This window comes from Protopterus annectens, chromosome 3.part1, assembly GCF_019279795.1.
Source record: "Protopterus annectens isolate FY-2018-M chromosome 3.part1, PAN1.0, whole genome shotgun sequence".
Lineage (NCBI taxonomy): Eukaryota > Metazoa > Chordata > Ceratodontiformes > Protopteridae > Protopterus > Protopterus annectens.
In genome coordinates, this window is record NC_056732.1 from 1,455,904,496 (window position 1) to 1,455,925,993 (window position 21,498).

The 21,498-nt window shown below is 43.3% G+C and overlaps 1 protein-coding gene across 1 annotated transcript in view; it reads right to left on the bottom strand.

Moving 5' to 3' along the window:
- GTPBP10 (GTP binding protein 10) overlaps positions 1–21,498 on the bottom strand; it is a 904,437-nt gene that overhangs the window by 777,437 nt on the left and 105,502 nt on the right. Inside the window, exon 2 of the mRNA XM_044067527.1 lies at positions 13,960–14,153. Coding sequence (XP_043923462.1) covers positions 13,960–14,153 — 194 coding nt within the window. The remainder of the gene's footprint in view (positions 1–13,959; positions 14,154–21,498) is intronic.

Consider the following 21,498-nt stretch of genomic DNA (forward strand, 5'->3'; position numbering starts at 1 on the left):
AATCGATAAAAGTAACACCAGTTAAACTCTCATTTTTCTAGGTATAAATCACATTTGTTAAGCAGCAGATAACCAATAATGTGCTCTGAGTCCATGTTACCTATCCGTTAAGATACTGTATTTCAGAATGTATTTTTGGATTTCTTTTTCATAAACTTTCTCTAGCAATTTGGCAATAGGGTCAATTTTAGGGATAGGTCTGTATACATTGGCCGACCCAAGATTTGGGGGGTTTTAAGTAGTGGGTGAAAAACAGCATGCTTGTATGACTGTATAAGATTTTTTTTGTGGTCAGCAAGAAACTGAAAATGCATGCAAGAGACTTTGTTCTCAGGCTTACTTCTTAGTTTGAATAGTAGAGGTTTATATGAGACAAGAGGTATGAATGCAGCATGTGTCTAATTTTAGCTGTAACTGCTTTACCTCTTTCTTGATGATGGTTTTGAACTAGAAGGGGAGGACACAGTGAAGCTGATGTGTTGATTCATCTAAAGGTTCATACAAACAGTCTAATAAATCACTCCTTGAGTTCCCTCATGCATTTAAGTGCAGGATTCCTGTTCTTTACCTCTTTGCTATAATCTTCGACTACAAGGACAATTACTGTGATGCGAGAATAGCACAACAATATTTAATAGATGGGAATGTACTTCCACATATTTATAGCTGGAAAATGCACAGGACAGAATTTTTATCAAGATCAGCTGTATAAAAATATTCCAAAATGTCAGAAGTCTCCATTTAATACAGAAGAACCTCTTCTGAAAATGTTTGCAAAGTATGTACTTGAGGTTTTGCATTATCATCATCATCATCATCATCATCATCATCCCTGCTTTTCTACCATTATCTAAATGGGGTCAGGGTGTTGTGTCAACAATCTCCATCTCTCTCGTTCACTGCCACTCTCCTACCTTCTTCGACAATCATGCCTGACCATCCCAGGTCTTCTTACACAATCCATCTCTTTGCTGAATGCCCTCATTTCCTCCTGTGTTCTTTCCTGCTGTCCCAAACTTTCTTCACTAGATTGTCTTCCACTTTTCTGCACATGTGCCTGAACCTCAGTAATCTGTTTTCTCTGACTTTCACTGCAATTGGAGCTACTCTATCTTCTGCTCTGGTGTCATCATTTCTTCATCTGTCCCACAGTGTGCATCCTACCACCTGCCTCAGGCAGTTAATCTTCATCATCTCTAGCTTCCTTAACTGCTCTTCCTTTACTGAACAGGTTTCTTTATGATACATTAGTACTGGTCACAGCACTGTTTTGTACACTTTACTTTTCAGCTTTTTAGCATTCTTCTGTCATTCATTAATCCTGACACTATGTGCAAGTTGGCTGAAGCCCCTCTGATTCTAGCTCTGTCTTCCTCATTCAGACTTCCCTTCTCTTCAACCACCCCTTCTAGATACTTGAAGCTGTTAATCTGTTTCAGTATTTTCCCTTCTATTTGTTATTTATTTATTTGACATTTGTTGACTGGGTTAGTCTGGTTGGACAGAATGTCCATTTTCAGCAGAGATCCGAGAAGAAAAGTTCCAGAAAGTTAGATAAGACAGTTATTTATAAAAATAGTCACAATACAGTAAAATAGTACTCGGTTCTGATGAAGTTTGCTTATGAAGTAAACTAAAGCACTTGCTACATATTCAGCTGGTCTGGCATGTTTTCTTTGGCTTTTTGTTTTTTATAGGTTTATTTTTTCTTTGGTTTTATTTATGACAGAGTGGTTATAGAGTAGTTTGCCAATGGTTTTGTTTGGTCTGTAGATCTGAAGGAAATTCTGGTTAGAACTGCAGAGTGTACAGTTAGGAATATAGGGTGTAATGAGGCTAAAGACAGCAGGACAGGAGTGAGGTTGGTTTATTATGGCATGGGTCAGGTGAAGTTGAGGCAAAAGGAATTGGTGGTGAAATTCAAGCCAGTGAAGGGTTTTTAGAGAAAGGCAATGCTGTGAGTGATATGGTTGGCTGGCTGGCTGGCAGCAAATCAAGCAATTTTATTACAGGCCAGTTCAAGCTTAGTCAAAACATTTATTTTTAGGTTAGTGAAGATAGGTGCTGCATAAAGTAGAAGGTTGGCTTGTGCTAGACCGAGTTTGGTTTCATCTGTCAGGAATTTTTTATTTTTATAAAATAGGCCAAGTTTTCAAAGGGTCTTTTTAATGCAGTTTTGAATATGTAGAACTAATTTAAGTTGGTAATTGATTATAACCCCTAACCTTGGTGTGGGGCTCAACATTGGCAGTTGTGTTGTTTAGGGAGGTGACAGTGAGGGTGTTGGAGGGGTTTAGGGGGGAAGAGGATTAGTTGAGCTCAGCTTCTTTTGATTCCCCCCATTTGCTACTATTATGACCATCTTATCTGTACTCAGTTTGAGCCTATGGGCCTTCAGTTTTGCATTACATTCCCAAATTCTTTGATGAAGTTCTTATCCACAGTTTGCCTTTAATGTCACATTCTCTGCATACATCACATTTGTTGATCTGTCCCTACAACCTGTTTGTTAATGTTGTCCATCACCATTAATAACAGAAATGGGCTCAGAGCGGAGCCCTGAGATACACCCATTCCCACCAGGAACCCCTCTGCGAGGCTGAACACTGTCCATACTTCTGAGTCATTGAATTCTTGTACACAGCCTGCACTAATTCTACCAATGTTTCTGGGACTTTGAACCACTGCAGAACTGGCCAAATTAGCTTTCTTAGAATCCTGTCATATGCTTTCTCCAAGTTGAATAATGCCCAGTTGGACTCTTTGATCATTTCTAGTTTTTTCTCAAGTAGTTGTCTCACTACAAACTTTGGGTTGGTGGTGTTGTATTCTGATCTGAATCCAAACTTCTCATTTCCCATATTATTTTCTATTAATCTGCATATTCGTTTATCAATCACCCTCTCTAGAAATTTCATGCAGTGTGATAGGAGTATGATACCTCTATACTTTCCACAGTTGTGAATGTCCCCTTTGCTCTTTAACACTGGCACTAGTATGCTTATTCTCCAATCGTACATGTGTACATCTTTCGCTCCATACTGCTATTGGTACCCTTCAGAAGTTATTTCTTCCTTATCTCACCCAACACCTTGATCATCTCTTCAGTGACCTCATCTGAGCCTGCTGCTTTGCATTATTTCATTTTCCTTAGTGTGGTTCTAACTTCTATGGTGAGCTCCTCCTCTTCTTTCACTGCAGGCTGTCTGAGGCAGTGCAGCTTTTGTGGGGTCTTCTTCATTCAGATGCTGATGGAAGTACTCCTTCCATCTGACTTTGATTTCCTTTGGACTGGTGATCAGGTTGTCGCTGGCATTTCTTATGGAGGGTGTCTGACTATCTTCCTTATCTTTCTGTCTTTGTCTTGCAAACTGATAAAGGTTTCTTTGTGCCACCTACTGAGTCACATTCCTGGAGCTGGTAGAGTGCCTCTAATGCCTTGTTCTTTGTTACTACAACTCCTCTCATAGCCTCTTTGCTAGCAGACCAGTATTTCTTCTTAGCCTGGTCTGTCTTTTCTATCTTCCACATTTTCCTGCACTCCTTTTTTTGATGACTTACTGGACTTCTGCATTCCACCACCAACTTTCCAAATGCACCTTATTTCCATACCTGGCTCGGCCACATACCTGTTTTGTAGTCTACACATATTCTGTTTTGAAGCACTGCCATTCTTTTGTTTTTAACTCCACCTATTTCCTTTTCCTCTGAGGTGCTAGAACCCGGAGTATTTCCGTGACCTCTTGTGCTTTATCACCAGTCAACTTTCAGGTCTTCAGTCTAGTCTCTGTTGGTCTTGGGGCCTTCTCCAACCACTGCTTTTAGCTGATTGAGGCAAGTAGTGGTTTATGCTGAATGCCGACTGTTTCACTGGGGATGACTTTGCAATTACTGATTCTACCCCAATGCCATTTCCTTACTATAAGGAAGTCTATCAGTGTTGCATGTTGACCACTCCTGTATCTCATCTTGCGACTGTCCCTCTTACTAAACTATGTGTTGGCCAGCATCAAGCCATTTGCCAGACAGAAGTCTAGAATAGCCTCTCTTCCTTTATTCCTGTTGCCCCCCCACCACCACCACCAAGTGGGCCAAGGCAGTCCTCATATTCTGTTCTCTCTGTCAATACATGTGTATTCAGGTCACCTATTATCAACATCAGTTCATGCTGTCCTGCTTCATCTAGTAGGTTTTGCAACTGCTGTCAGAGTGCACACTTTTCTTCATTATTACAGCCCTGCTGTGAGGCATAGGTTGAGATTATGAATACTGCCCTATCTTTACACTTGAAATTTGATTGCCATGAGTCAGTCATGAATTCTGATGACATCCCTCACTCCCTCTGAAACCTCTCCCTCACCACAATTCCTAAACCATTTTTAGATTGTCCTCCTCCTGTGTGTTAGACTCTGGATCCCAAACCAAGTAGCTTTGCTGCACTGCCATTCCATCTTGTCCCCTGGATACACAGGATGCCCAGCCTCCTCCTTACCATCATGTCATCCACTTCAAAGCTGCATTCTGTCAGTACACCTACAGTGGGTGTAGTGATTCTTAGCTCATGTTTGGCAGGTCGATTGGTTTTACACTCATCTTTCACTCAACCGAACTATCGCAGGTAATCCAACCTGGCAAAATGGACTCCAGCCAGCCACTAGCTTACTTGACCCAGGGTTGCTGGGCTTTATGGCGGGCACACATTGACCAATAGGGGCACACATCCACTTCCCACCATTAGCATAGGTTTCTGGCATAGGCTGGAGTAGGTCAGACTCTCATCCCACTTATCACTGGCAAATACCAACACAACCAAATCACCTACAGCTAATTATTACACCAAGTGACTAACTCTGACATAAGCGCAGTCTGTGATGTTCTCCTATCTTAAGGAAACTGCACACCAAATTTGATGCCCAAAGCAGCTGATCTATACAACTCTTCCTCTTTTAGGCACCATCTAGAGTATGTGCTTTTACCCAAAACTCCATTCTTAGACGCGTTTGAAGTGAAACGCTCAACATGTTTTCTGGGAGGTCTAACATAGACCCACTAACAGCATGCAAACTCCATACATGCACTGGCCAGAGGTCAGGATTGCACGTTGTATCATGTGCATGGGAGGCAAAATCCTTAACCATTATCCCAACTTCAGGTGTTATACTGCACAGAAAAGAGGTCAGTGTAAACCAGTTCTGGGTCTATTCTACTTCAACAATCATTTGAGGGTTAGGAAGTTCAGACTGGTGAATCTGCAAGTTCCAGTTAATGCCTCACAAAGGGGAGGAGGGGGGTGTATGCTAACCTTACATTTGACAAGCATTTACTGACATGCTCTATTTTCCAAATCTCACCAAAATATTTTTTAGGTTTCAAGTGAGTAATCATAGTTACCAGTTTGCAATTCCTCTATTTTCTATGGCAATGTCCCTAAAAGTCCCCACCCACCACCACTACAAAGTGTCTACCTTGCAAATAAATGCAACTCTCTGGTCAAGGGGGATTAACAGTTATTTCACTAAATGAAAAGACCATCTTATAAAAATAGAAGTTATGTACTCACCATAACATTCCATCTGAGTAGATACTTCATTTGTCTGCAACCTGTGGGTGTCGGATCCGACCTCGGATCCGATCCGGCAGCTTTCCAAGCTCCAAGATCCGAGCTCCTAGCTCCTCTCCCCTACCCATAATCCCCTAGTACCAACCACATTACCTCAGATCGTTTTTTTTGCCTCACCAACTCGAGACAGAACCCAACTCCAAAGGATTAGAGAATTTTCCCGAGGTTCGGGGGATGGCAGGTGGGGGTCAGTTGCAGACAAATGAAGTATCTACTCAGATGGAACGTTATGGTGAGTACATAACTTCTATATCTGAAGTAGTTACTTCATTTGATCTGCAACCTGTGGGACAGAGTCCCCAGCTAACCTATAGAACCTGGGTGGTCCTTATGGAAGGATATTCCGAAGCACCACGGAGCCAAAAGAAGCCCTACTTCTGGAAATGATATCCAGTTTGTAATGGGAAATGAAGGTATGAGATGATTACCAGGTAGCTGCTGAACAAATATCGTCTACTGGAACCCTAGACCAAAAGGCTGTTGAGGTAGCTACAGATCTTGTGGAATGAGCATGGACGCCAACCGGAGCTGACTTCCCAGATGAGGTGTATCCCAGCATAATGCACTGACAGATCCAATTTGCTACAGTCACTTTAGTAATTGCCTTGCCCAAGGCTGATTTTGCATAAGAAACAAACAACTGGTCCGACTTGCGAAACTCTTTAGTCCTGTGCAAGTAAAAACGCAGTTGTCTGTGTACATCCAATTTGTGCAACGTATATTCTCCTTTGTTGTGAAAATTTGGGAAAAATACAGGAATATTTATTGATTGATTAATGTTTGATTCTGTAGCCACCTTAGGCAAGAAAGATGGGTTAGTCCTGAGGGACACTCTATCTTTGTGAAAAATAAGGTACGGAGGTTTAATACACAGAGCTTGTAGTTCTGAAACTCTCTTGGCCGAAGTAATAGCCACTAAGAAAGCAGTTTTCCAAGACAAGAACTTTAACAGAACCAAGGCCGCCAGCTCAAAAGGTGGCCTCGTTAAGGCTTGTAAGACCAGAGTGAGATCCCACGGGGGCACCGCAGTCTTGACAGGTGGTTTCAAAAGAAAAACACCTCTTAAGAAGGTTTTGCACAACTTAGTAGATGCTAAGGAACCTATGCCGTCCCCTACATGAAAATGGGAGATGGCCGCCAACTGCACCTTGACTGTGGAGGCACTTGCTCCCTGTCTAAAAAGCAGAGAAAAGAAGTCCAGAATAGTTGGAATAGGGACAGTAAAAGGGTCCAATTCTTTATCTTTGGCCCAGATCGAAAAACGTTTCCATTTACTGTTGTAAAGTTTCCTGGTAGATGGTTTATGAGCCGCCACCAGAATGGCCTTAACGGGGGATGAGATACCAGGAGTCCTAGCCATTAATGGAACTGGATCAACCAAGCAGCAAGTTTGAGATTGACCAAGTTTGGGGTATGGCCTCTCGCTGGGTGCGAGATTAGGTCTGGACTGGGGTCCAGAATCCATGGGGTAGCCACACAGTAAGACCGCAGAAAGGGGAACCAGATCTGTCGAGGCCAGAATGGGGCTATGAGGATAACTCTGCTCCCCAACCGACGGGTTTCTGGATGAATTTCATCATAAGTGGGAGGGGGGGATGAGCATAAAGGAGTCCGGGAGGCCAAGCATGGACTAGAACGTCTCTGGGGGTCTCCCCTCTGGGGGGAACTATCGCGAAGTACTCACTGCATTTTGTGTTTAAAGGAGAAGCGAAAAGGTCGCAGCGAGGCTGACCCCATTTGTGGAAGATCTGCTTCGCAACAGATGGATTCAGAGACCACTCGTATGGAGCGAGGAACACTCGACTTAGCTTGTCCGCTAATATGTTGGACCACCCCGGAATGTGCGTTGCTATCAGAAAGCGGTTGGTGGAAATCGTCCATTCCCACACTCTCATGGCTTCTCGACACAGGGGATAAGATCTGGTCCCTCCTTGTTTGTTTATATACCAGACTACTGACATGTTGTCCGTCTGGATTGCAATAGTCCCTATGGGAAGAAGGTCGTGGAGAGCTTGCAACGCTAAAAGCACCGCCCTCATCTCTAGGATGTTGATATGTAATGCGGTCTCTAGGGGAGTCCACGTACCTTGAACGGATCTGCCTGAACAATGCCCCCCCCCCACCCGAGGCAAGAAGCATCCGTGGTCAACGTGGCTTTGGCCGGAGGAATTACAAAAGGTCTCCCTTCTCTGAGTTCCTGCGCCTGTAACCACCACAGAAGGGAGTCCCTGCACACCCTGCTCAGGGGAATTGGCATGGATAATGGGTGGATCGACAAGGACCATTGGACTTGAAGGGTCCATTGTAAAATGCGCATTCGCAGACGAGCATGAAGAGAGAGACCGATCGCTGCTGACATAGACCCCAGTGCCCTCAGGACTAACTCCGCTGGAGGAGCAGGGCTCCGAAGAAGGGCTAACACTTGGAATGCCAAGCTGTTCAGCCTGACTGACATTAGAACAACTTTGGAGATTTGTGTATCTAACCTGGCCCCTATGAATTCTAGGGCTTGAGTGGGGCCCAGGCAGGATTTCTGCACGTTTACTGAGATGCCTAGGTTGTGGGCCAGAGACAGAGCATAATCTCTCACCACACAGAGCTGATGCTTGTTGGTCGCAGTGAGGAGCCAGTCGTCTAGGTAAGGGAAGACCTGAATGCCCTGGAGTCTCAGGTGGGCTGCAACCACTGCCATGACCTTGGTGAACACTCTGGGGGCTGAGGTGAGGCCGAATGGAAGAACCCTGAATTGATAATGACTGACTCTGAGCCGGAAGCGGAGAAACCTCCTGGATCGTTTGTCCATTAATATGTGGTAATACGCATCCTTGAGGTCTAGCGAGCACATCCAGTCATTCTCCCGCAGCAGGGGGAGAAGAGATTGGAGAGTGACTATCCGGAACTTTTCTTTGGGTATGAACAGGTTCAGGGCGGAAAGGTCTAAGATGGGTCTGAGGGCCCCTGTTTTCTTTGGCACCAAAAAGAACCTGGAGTAATAACCCAATCTGGACTGGTCTGGGGGGACGGGCTGGATGGCTCTTTTTCTTAGCAGCTTTGCAATTTCCAAAGCCGCTGCCTCCCTCTGATCAGGTGGGACATCGGGGAGGCGTTTGGGTTTGGGGGGAAGGTTTATGAATGGAATAGAGTAACCTCTGGATATGATCCAGAGCACCCATCAATCTGTTGTAAGGGACTCCCAGTTTGACAGGTGCTCCGACACCGCCTCGACTGCCTCCAGAGAGGGACAGTCGGGCAAGCCCTCAGGGCTGTTGCGCGGGTCTGTCTGAAAAAGGTTCTCTAGACCCGAAATTACGCGGCCCCCCCTCTGCCTCTGGGTTGGCATCCACCTTGTCCTCCTCTGCCCCTGGAGGACGAGTGGTCCGCAGCAGGATGGGATTGCTGAGACTTACGGAACCACAGCTTCTCTTGTCCCCTCTGATTCCTGGAGAAGGATCTTTGGGGATTAGAGAAGCGGACTCCGATGGCAGACAGCATCTTCCCGTCCTTTTCGCTTTGGACCAGTGTATCGCAAACAGTTTTGCCAAACAAGGCAGAACCGTCAAAAGGGGCGTTCGCGAAGGACGCCTTGAAGGGGTCCGTGAAGTCGCACAGACGGAGCCAGGAGAGACGTCGCAAGATGACCCTGGCTCCACTAGCTCTAGCGGCTCCCTCCATTGCATGGGAGAGAAGCCGCATACAAGTATTAGAGATGGATTTTAGAGTGGCCATTCGAGTCTCAAAAACCTTTTTGTCTGGGACCGACATGGACTCTGGGGGGGCTGCAGCATATTCCTTAATCAAGTCTCGCTGTAGCCTAATAGTATGTGCCATATAGTTCAGCGCCCTTATGGAAAAGGTCGCTGAAGCAAACATCCGCTTACCAATCCGGTCAAGCGCTCGAGATTCCTTATCCGGCGGGTGAACTGAAGAACTCTCCTGTGCAAGTTCTTTTTTGGTGGCCGCCACCACCAATATAGCATCAACGGGGGTTCCTTTGGCCCAAGACGGTCTATCTGTGGGTGGGCTGAGGACCTTATCGGGGCGCCTTGGAATTGGCTCCACGGTGTCGGGCTCCTTCCAAGCCCTGGTGGTAATTAAGTCCACCAGGGGGTCGGCCGGAGGGGACACCCAGGGGGTAGATGGGCCTGCCTCAAAGGCCTCCAGGAACATGGACTCATCAAGGGAAGGCTTTTGGGCTGACCACCCCCCTCTAATACGCAACATTTCCATGATGTCTCCAAAGGAGAAATCTTTAGGGGGTGACCTTGGGGAACCCTCCGAATCATCTAAGTCCGTGTCTGTGGTAATGGACTCTGGGGAGTCCAGGTGCCTCCTTTTGCATCGATGTTTTCGAGGGACCTCCTCGGTGGGACTGTCCAAAGAGGGCTCATCCACGGGTTGTTGTTCCTCCACGGGAACTAGCTGGAGGGCTTGGGCAGGCTGTCCAGATGGACGGATGATGGAAGACAGACCCTCATACAGTGGGGGTATGGGTGGATCCGAAGCCCGGGTCGAGGATCTGGAGGACCTCGACAGTACCCTCTCCACTACCTCAAAAGCCGAAGGAGAACCACTCTCACCAGCCTCTGAGAGCAAGCTCCTCAGATCCGAGGAAGGGATCGGGGTCGGAGCCGAGGCAGAGGTATGCTCCAACGCCAACAGCGCCGAAGACACAGCAACTCCCTCGGATCCAACGCTCAGCCCTCGGCCCCGAGAGCTCGGGTCCAACAAGCTCGATGGTATAGTCGGCGTCGAAGAGACAACCGCTATCGGCACCAATTCCCCGGGTCCGAAACGGCCTGGATCCGATGACTCCGAGACCCGAAAACAAGTCGGAGAAGGAGTGATCGGGGCAAACATGGGGCCTGCACTCCCCCCCAGAGGGGGGGGAGGCAAGAGCATCCCCATCTGCATTTGGGTCTGTAAGAACCGACGCATCATCCTATCCATATCCACTTCGTAGATGCTTCGGGTCGTCCTAGATGAAGTAGTAGAGGCAGGCCGGGAGGGCCGCCTCGAAGATCTCGAGGGAGACCTATCCTCCTCCTCCGGCGAAAAACAGGGCGAACGGCGCCAAGAGGAGGGGGATCCGGAGACCCTCGAGGGAGATTTTAATATTTTTGTTGGCTGAGCCGAAGGATGAGATTCGGCCCACCTTTTATGGGACTTATGTCCATCCTTATCCTTGTGCATCTTCTCTCTGAGGGAAGAGGCACTAGTTTCCCCAGAGCTCAAACCCAATGAGGGAGGTGTCCCGGGTAGAGCCAAGGGGATAGATGGTGCCGAAGCTGCTGAAGCAGCTGGAGCCTGAACGGGAGAGGAAGAAGAAGCCGACTCCTGGGGGAGCTTTCCCGCCAGGATCAGCTTGTTCCTCCTATCCCGGAGTGCTCGGGGGTTAAAGGACGCACAGATTTGGCAGGCCACTGACAAATGGGCTGCCCCCAGGCACAAAACGCACTGAGTGTGGCCATCAGCTGGAGAAAGCTTGTGGCCACACTCAGTGCATTTAGAGAAAATGGCCTTAGGCCCTTCTGACATCTTTCACACACACACCCAAACACTAGGAGGGGGAGGGGAGTGAAGATAATTCAGTTATAAATTAAACAAAGTGACCCAAAAAACTAGCAGAAGAAGCAGAAAGGGGAAACTAACTCACACACACACAAACTTTGAGAGAAAAATTGGTTTAAAAACCAGCAATGATCTCACCCAGCCAGGAGCTCTTCACAAGGAAGTTTCTTTAGCCGCGACAAAAAACGATCTGAGGTAATGTGGTTGGTACTAGGGGATTATGGGTAGGGGAGGAGCTAGGAGCTTGGATCTTGGAAAGCTGCCGGATCGGATCAGAGGTTGGATCTGACACCCACAGGTTGCAGATCAAATGAAGTAACTACTTCAGATGTTCATTTAAATGTACAAGTGTTGAAAAAAACAAGGGGCTATAAATCCCTTTACAGATTCTTAGGCCTGACATAGACAATGAGATCTCAAACCCAGTTTATACACAACAGGCCATTTATTCACCCACTGTCCTGTTACACTCCATTCAGAAGAGGCTTCAAATACTTTAATCCATTTCACCTACTGCCCTTGCTCGTCTATCAGCCAGAGCATTCTCCACAGTGTTACAGGCCATGTGTTACCCAGCATTATGATGGTACAAAACACAAGGTTAGACATGAGAAACTGATACATTACCTGATGAGTCTATGAAATAAGTTAAATGATCTGCTTGACATGCTAACCTGTTGACTTCCTCCTAAGTCAAAATGAGGGGATTTTGGATTCCAGAAGCTGGGCTAACCTGCAATGCCCTATCTCAAGTCCTGAACATGGATATGTTGAATCTGGGTGAAAAACTCATCCAAAGTAATGTCTGTTCAAGGTCTCTGGTCTCTCTCATAGATGAAGATATATATATTAGTCTGAAAGAAATGCTGACAATGTACTCAGCAATCAAACATTCAAGAACAGTACAAAAAGAACAAGCATCATCTTACATTATCAGCTGGTCTATGGAGACAATCTTCCTTGATGGGTCCTAATACTAGGATATCCTTTCAAATAATTAGAACTTATCACTTTTTCTGAATTTTCTACGATTAGCGGAGATAAACTGCCATAACACTGCATATCTATCCTCCATGCCCACAAACTTACCACTAACCACCAATGCGTACCTTCTTCCAAATCAATAATCACGAATGATGACTTGCACCTCCATTGCTTTGACTTGACTGGATGTGTGAACTATGCAGCTAACAGCGCTACACATTCATGGGATTTCTTCTTTCTAGTAGACTCCAGCATCTTTAACAAATGGTACTGAATTGAGGCAAGGATGAACTGCAATTATTACACACTATATGGCAGGGATATTTGCAGTAAAGCTTTTACTTAATATAAACAATATATATCTATCACTACAAATAAGATGTGCCTTTATGAAAATGTAACATGTTTAGTGCTTCCTCAATAAGCTGTAAATCAGGAGGTTGATGGTTCTGCAATGCCTGTTGGTGATAGGTGGTGAGATAAACAGACCAAGTTACACAATTTTACTGCAATTAAAGTACAGAGATTATGGCAGTTACTAACAGACAAAATTAGGTGGCTCATACATATTATTATACCATGACCCCCCCAAAACGTGCACGCTGATTGGCCAGCGTGCCCGTTGTAAATCGAGTTATACTAATGGAAAAAGGTCCGATTGCCCGGACTTTTTTCCATTAGTATAACTCGTTTTTTTTAAAACACTGTCTCGCTATGTTAAATGGGTTTAACATAGCGAGACAGCTTTAAAATAAGCAACGGAGATCTCCGTTGCTTATTTTAAAGCTGTCTCGCCATGTTAAACCCATTTAACATAGCGAGACAGTGTTTTAAAAAAAAGCAACGGAGAAAGCAAGATCTCCGTTGCTTTTTAGTTCACTATGTTAAATGGTTTAAACAAAGCGGGACAGTTTTAAAATAAGCAACGGACATCTCCGTTGCTTATTTTAAAACTGTCTCGCTATGTTAAACTCATTTAACATAGTAAACACTAAAAAAGCAACGGAGATCTTGCTTTCTCCGTTGTTTGCCCACAACTCTGATGTACTGCACAGCAGTACATCAGAACTGCCGCGGATGCCAGGCATCTGCGGAAGGGCAGTAAACAGGCATTATACTATGCCATTATTTAAGAAAAGTAATAGTTTCTTTTCTTGAATAATGTCATGTATATAGCAATAACGCCTGGGTGGGTAATGCTAAATTACCCACGGTTGGCTTTGTTTGGTCCTCGGGCTTAGCCTCGACCAAACCACGCCAACCGTGGGTAAATTTAGCATTACCCACACCCAGGCGTGGGTTATTGCTATATGATACTCCACATAATTCTGATGACATTCATGATGTAATATTCTGGCTGTCAGATAATGACACAATATTCCAGCTGTTCATAATTATAAATATTATCATTTTCTACAACACTGCATTTGGATAAGAATTGCTGGTCACATTCAATGCTTGTGTTTATCATGGAAGTTTATTCTACGTTTTGGACTCATTCTCATATTTATTCTTCAAAATATTCATACACAGAAAAGCCACAAGTTGAATACAGCTGAATAGCAAAAACTGCACTCCATTCTTTGTTATGTATTTCATCATAATACGTGCACAGATTCCATGGGAGGGAATGTGTCAATTTCTCCAAGTCTGTATTGTATATGCAATTTTTATATTTCCTGTTGCTACAGATACAGCAATAAATACATTTTTGCAAAAACATTTATTAAAATCACAGAAAGTATTTTTCTTAGGTATACATTTCTAAAAGTATTTCCTGTCCATACCTACTGTTTGCACCAACTCCAGCAATGAATCTTTTTTCCGGATGCCTGTCCTTTATTTTCTTCAGTGTGTAGTTTTCTTTGGCAATGACCCAAACATCACCGCCTTTTCCACCCTCACCACCAAGGCGCTTAAGACCCATTCCACCAGTTCCTCCTCGAACATATATTCTGAGATGGTCTATGAAGTTTCCATACTGTGAAAAGTGGTAAAAATTAATCAGGATATGGCGTGTCCACCTCTATACGCAAAACTGTATTCATTTATTTCTCACTGTATTATCCAAGTGAGTAACATTATCTGGAAAACTTCAGTCAATATGTGGTCACACATGAGTAATAAGTAATGTATCACTGATGCTAGTTACAAGATTACAGAGCAGCCATATTAGTTATACTTAGCTAAGTAGTATCTGCAAGTTAATATATATTCAGTATTCAAAAAGGAGTTTCTGGGAAAACAGTAATTATATGTATACAATATGATAAAAATGTATTCCATGTGCAAGATGGAAACATATCTTAGTGGCATGAATAAGGTAGGTTAAAGAAAACTAAAGTGACAAATTTATACTACAAAGGAATAAAGGATACAGTTTACTATATTATAAAAGTTCTATGATGCAATAGCACTGACGCATCATTCCAGTTAACAGAATCCCTTATTCTATAACACACATTGTATATTTCTTTAGTGATTCCCTTAATTGTATTTGCAATAACAGTACTGAGTGATTTAATATACAGTATCCAGACTTTAGGCTCCCTTAACTGAGAGCTTGGACCAGGATGTACACCAACAGTCAGCAGGTAGCACAGATGGGTTCTACCATGTACAGAAAAGCTTCTTTTTCATATTATAACCAGAAAAAGCAAACCAGTCAAAGGCTAGACCAGACAAAAGAAAGTAAAACATATCTGCATGGAGCAAGCCCCACACCCCCCAATCTCCTCCACACCCTTACTTAAACAGATCAACTCCACAGTCACATAACCATTTAGAATGTTTAGAATTCTGTTTTGTATTTGCTACACTTTCTAATTTCATTCCTCTGGCATAAACACTTCGGTGAAGGATTCCTTTTCTTCCGTTCTACTACTTCTACTGCCCGCTTTGCAAAACATATATTACTGAACTCCATTCTACTTGTTCTCGTTCCACAATCTGCTTTGCCCTGGTCAAGTACTGATATAGCTCTTTAAATTGGTTTTGTGAATATGATGGGTCTTCTTCCACTTGTAGCCTTAGACAAATGTTTGTGCCTTTATGGCTTCTAACACTATTCCTTGAACTTACTGGAATCGTACATTCTTAGGACTGCGTCTGGTAGATGCTCCCATTTGTTCCTGGTTAAGCAGGTGTATCTATAGGTTTATTCCCTTGATGGTTTCCCTCTCCACACTGATATGGAAGTATATCAAAAGGACTAAATTCTGCTCATTGCCTCCACAAATCTTTAAAGTGGAGGAGGTCTTTTCCCATTATCACATCAACTACAGCAACAGGACGAACTAGCTTTCCTATACATAATCTGTATTTCCACTAAGGATAATATTTCCTCTCTCCAAAAACACAGACTGCTTCAACTGCATTTTAGTACAAGTTTTCTTTTTAATAACATACTGCTCCTTTATAAGCCTGGTCACACTGCCTAAAACCAGGAGTTCTTGCAGCTTCCTGACATCAATTAAAACACTGCACTTGAGTCTTAATTTTACAGTTGAACAATAGCGAAAGACTGACTCAGCTATTCATGGAAACAGTTTATCACACTCCTTAGTCATATCATCATTAGTAGCACATTTTTCCGTGGTTTACGGTCTTCACGGACAAAAAAAATTAGCACAACATCTATGCATGTGGCCCCTTTAAAATTGTGGCCACAACCAAGAGAGCAGGGGAATTATGAAACTAAAATCAGATTTCACAGAAAATATTGTAATGATCTGAACTGAAGCAATTCCAAAATGTGAACAGCGCAAAGAGAGGAACAATAGAACTGAAAAAAAATGAACAAATCGTTGACTTAACACACTAAAAAAATACTAATACTATACTAGAGCTGCTTCCTTGATGCAAGCTGTTCAGCAGCAAATAAAATCTGCAGAGCACTACCAGATTTTGGGGAGGAGATGGAGCCTGAGAAAGTTTTAAATCTGCCAAGACTAGTGCCTGCTGAAAGTAATCCTAGTGTTGGAATGAGCTCAGTAGATCACATATACCCATTACAGAACTGTCTATTGCTGGAATATGGCCTACTGACAGGGATAATCAGTGTTACAGGACCCATTCTCACAGGAACATGACTTATCTGCAGAGAAAATAGAAAATCATTCCTCCCTGTTAGTTGATATACAATATCCCAGGCACATTTTTTAACTTTTATTTGTTACCTTTGTCGGGGATAACACATTATATTGTGACCCCGAGTAACCAATGTTTAATCCTCTGCAAAGGCAGCTTGGCTGCTCTCATCTGCAACCTTTTTATGTGCCTTTGGGACTCTACTTACAACCATCTGCCCTGAACCAAACAGGACTTAAAAAGGCGCCCTCCAGTCTGAGGTGGACACACCCATAGAAACTGTGGCTAAAGGGGAAGTGAGGATAAAAGGAAATCATTCCCAGGAAGAGTTCTGGAAATGAATACCAAAAGTATAAACTTTCAAAAGGTCTTAGTAAGAAAGACTAGATCATTTTAGAAGCCTGTGCTCAAAAAAACACTGACTTCAGACTCTAAACCTCAAAATGCACTCACTCGAGGCACTCCTTAAAATTGCGAACATCGACATCTGTGCAGTGACAGAGACCTGGTTCACAGCTCCAGAGAACACCCCTGCATTACCAGGCTATAATTCATACCACACATTTCAGCCACCTAACCTGGAATGAAGCATTAAAGGAGGAGGCATGTTCATATTCATTAAGGATATTCACACCTCCAGGCTAGTTGCACAGCATAATGCAACCGAAATTATCCAAATGCAACTAACTCTGGGCAAGACCGCAATCCAAATTGTAGCTTGCTACAGACCCCCCACCATGCCCCAGGATTCCCACTCCTCATTTCTTGATGTACTGGAAAGTATTAGGGTACAACCCAACACCCCAATAATGGGCAATTTCAACTACCCCACCATTAACTGGGAAAACTACTCGTACCAACTGTTTTGCTCAACGTTTTCTGGAATTCATGAATTCCAACGCCTTGGATCAACTTATTCACACCCCCACCACGGGCAGCAATATCCTAGACTTGGTCATTACCAACATCGGCAACCGGTGTTTCACACCAGAGGTCAATTCCTCGTTGGTCAGATCTGACCACAAGCTAATTACCCTGGACATTCACATCCCGCCCCCACCCCCAATTAGGGAAACCACCGTAAAAAACTTCTCCAAAGCCAACTTCACACTTAAGACAGAAGTGGCAAACATCATGACACCCATGCAGATGGACAATAGAGGTACGACTGCTGAATCCTACACAAATGCACTTTATAAGCACTAACAGGAGTGCATGGATCATGCTATCCCTAATAGAACCAAGATGCTATCCTCCAAAAAAAGGAAGCCAATCTGGTGGTCCTCTGCCATAAACAAACTCTACAACAGAAGAAAGAAACTGTTGCAAAAAAAAAATCCCATGACTGGAGGAACTCCCTGATCAACCTCAGTAAGAAGCTGAGATCCCTCATAAAATCCTCGAAAGTTAGTTACGAAAACAAAATTGCCACCGACTCTAAAGACAACCACAAAGCATTCTATAGCTATGTCAAGAATCTCAATGGCAACACTCGGATCTGCTCTGTGTTACAGCACAATGGCACTAATTATACAGAACCAACTGATATTGCCAACATCCTGGCAGATAGGTTCAGTGCTAACTTTACCGCCCTCTCAACCCCTAGAGGGCCCATCTCTATACCGGAAGAATACAAAGTTCCTGTAATCACAGCTGCACAGGTAAAAAACACACTCTCCAAACCAAGAACACCAGCATCCATGGGACATGATAATATTCCAGGCTACGTTCTACACGAACTACAGAATGAACTGGCACCCTACCCAAGTACCATGTTCAATCATAGCCTCACCTCAGGCTTTGTGCCCACTGAATGGCGCACCGTGATGGTTATCCCACTCCACAAAGGGGGAGCCACGATGGACCCCGGGAACTACCGCCCCATTAGTTAATGCCTTTAACTCCTTCTTTACAAATTCTATACAAAATCTTGCAAATCACCTATCTCCTGACACCTCAAAACTACATCCTTTTTATGTAAATACACCCCTCTCATTTCCCTTTCTTCCAATCTCTATGTCATATATTTTATCATTACTACAAAAACTTAAACCTTCTACCCCCTCCGAAGACAAACTCCCTGCTGAGTTCCTACAAATAGGAGCTAAAGCTATTGTCTATCCCATTTCTATATTGATAAATATATCCATCAAAGAAAGAACTGTCCCTGATATCTGGAAAATATCTCACATCATCCCGCTACACAAAGGGGGAAACTCTAATGAATTCTCTATCGTCCCATTGCTTTATTATCCCCTATTGCCAAAATCTTGGAAAAATGTATCCATAAACAACTCCTAAACCATCTTCTCCAAAACAACCCACTAGCTAACTGTCAACACGGCTTCAGACCTTCCCACAGTGCCACCACTGCACTGCTCTCATTCACAAACACCATCAACACTAACCGTAACATAAACGGTCTTTCTTCTGCACTATTCATTGACTTATCTAAAGCCTTTGACATTGTGAATCACCAAATACTATTGCATATTCTTAATTCTCTTTCACTTGGTCCTAACAGCATAACTTGGTTTAAATCTTACCTTGAAAACCGACAACAAGCAGTACTCTGGAAAAACTCACTATCTGAACACCTTCCTATCTCCCTAGGTGTACCACAAGGCTCTATCCTAGGTCCACTTCTTTTTTCCATCTTTATTAATGACCTTCAATCAGCTATCCCTTTTACTACCTGTATTCAATATGCAGATGACTCCACTATAATCTGCACAGCTACCTCTCAAACTGAACTTCAGTCTCTTACCCAAAAAGCCTTTAACACAGTAGAACAATGGTTCTCACAACGCTGCCTTCTACTCAATCCCAAGAAAACAAAGCTACTGCTCTTTTCGCCAACACATAAGCAAATCCCCCTAAATTTCTCTATCACTTCCAACAACAATACTAGTATTTCTCCTGACACCACCACAAAATTACTTGGAATTACAATAGACAATAAACTTAATTTTGAAAATCACATTAACTCTACTATAAAAACTGTGAACAAAAAAATAGGAACCCTATATCGAATTAAACCATTTTTTACCCCAGCTACTAGAATTACCCTAGCCAAACCTCAATCTTATCTCTACTTTACTCTATGCATGCCCTATTTATACCAACCTGTCAAAAAAAAACCTTAATAAACTAGTTATATCCTACAACAACATTGCTAGATTTGCTACCGGATCTCCTTTTAGGACCCATCACTGCCTCAATCTAAGACAACTTGGCTGGCTTGAACTTCACAACCAGATCAAACTACAACAACTTATAATAGCTCACAAAACCCTGTACCAACCCACTAAAACTCCAATACTCACCAGCCTTATTACCCCTTATTATAACCTGCAACATCTAGGCTCCCCTAACAAACTTTTGATCAACAGGACTACAACTAATAACGCTGCAGGAGATAGCTTGTTCTCCAACTCACTTGGAAAACTATGGAACAAACTACCCTTTGATATCTCATCTCTTACTTCTCTTCCTATTTTCAAGAAGAATCTCAAAAAGTATCTCAATAAAAAATGGACATGCTCCTGCACTAACCCAGACTAGCCTTGCCCTTCCTTTTCTTGTCTCCCTACCCTCCCCTCTCTCCCATCTTTACCCAATAACCCAGTTGACGTCTCCTAGCCCCTCAACTATACATTAAGATAGTGAACTGACCCGCTGACTATTTATCTCCGAGTGTTTCTCCACTCTTTCATAGGGGTAAATTCCGCCTCTCTTTCATAAAGTAACTCTTTTATTTAGCCCTAGGAAGATAATTAAATCCATAAACTCATCCTATACTAACTGAGATACCTTTCCTATCTTTCCTTCTCTTCCTTTCTTACTTTATCCTCAGTCTATTCATTATGCTTTCTAATTATGTTACTTTATAAAAAGTATTATGCTTTGCCCATGACATAATATGTAGGATCTTATATCTCATTTATGTGTAAAACTATTGTGTAATGAATCTCCCAATTTCCTCAAAAAAAAAAAAGAAACTTTTTTTTTTACTTGACTTCCTTCTTACTATTTTAGCTGTAATTACTTTTATGATCACTTTTTATTAAACTATGTATTAATACTTGGAGCTTTTCTCCCCAGGCCTCTGCTGAAAATGGACATATATCCAGCTAGACTAGCCCAGTCAACAAATGTAAAATAAAATAAATAAAAATAAATAAATAAATAAATTAGCCTGACAAGCCTGGTCTGCAAGGCCATGGAACGTATCATCATGGAACTCATAAACAAAGACATTGGTAATCTCCAAACTCTGGACCCTACCCAGTTCGGATTTGTAAAAGGCAGATCATGTCTCCTAAACCTGACTGACTTCTTTGAAGCAGTCACCAAAGCCACAGATGAGGGTAAAGTGGTTCACACAGCTTATCTAGATCTCACCAAAGCTTTTGACACCATCCCCCACTCTGGAATTATAGATAAGCTCACTAAACTAGGTATAAATCCCTATGTTACAAGATGGGTTGCCAACTGGCTCACGGACAGAACCCACACTGTGAAAGTAGTGGACTCCAGATCTGACTTCAGACCAGAGACAAGTGGAGTACCACAGGGTTCAGTCCTGGGTCCTCTCCTGTTTGGTTATTTACTTCTCTGAAGTACAGGCTAACACAGAAGGTCTTTGGCTAACAAAGTTTGCAGATGACTGCAAACTAGGAGCCATAATCGAAACTCCTAATGATGTGGACATACTACAAAAGGGTCTCACTGAGGCACATACCTGGTGTCAAAGCCATGGCCTGAAGCTAGATGCACAAAAGTGTATTGTCATCCCCTTTGGTAAAAACTCTGTACCCCTGAACTACCACATAGCTGGTAGTCTACTTAACGCCAAAAATGTGATGAGACATTGGGACACAGGTGGACTGTAGTCTCTCCTTTGATAATCACATTGCCACAGTGGTCAGGAAATCCTTCTACGTGGCTCACCTCATCACAAAAGGTTTCTCATCCAGAAAAAAAGAGGTCATTGTTCCCCTCTACTCATCACTCATTAGACCCATTATAGAGTACAACGCCCCTTTTGGTATGTACCTCACAAGACATCTACAACAACTGGAAAGGCCACAAAAATACCTCACAAAGAGGATTACTGGCCTCAAACAGATGCCCTATGCAGACAGTCTCAAAAAACTCAAGCTTTACTCCATCGCATATCGCCTACTGAGGGGCAATCTCTGCCTAACATACAAAGCTATGTCAAACCCAGAGCT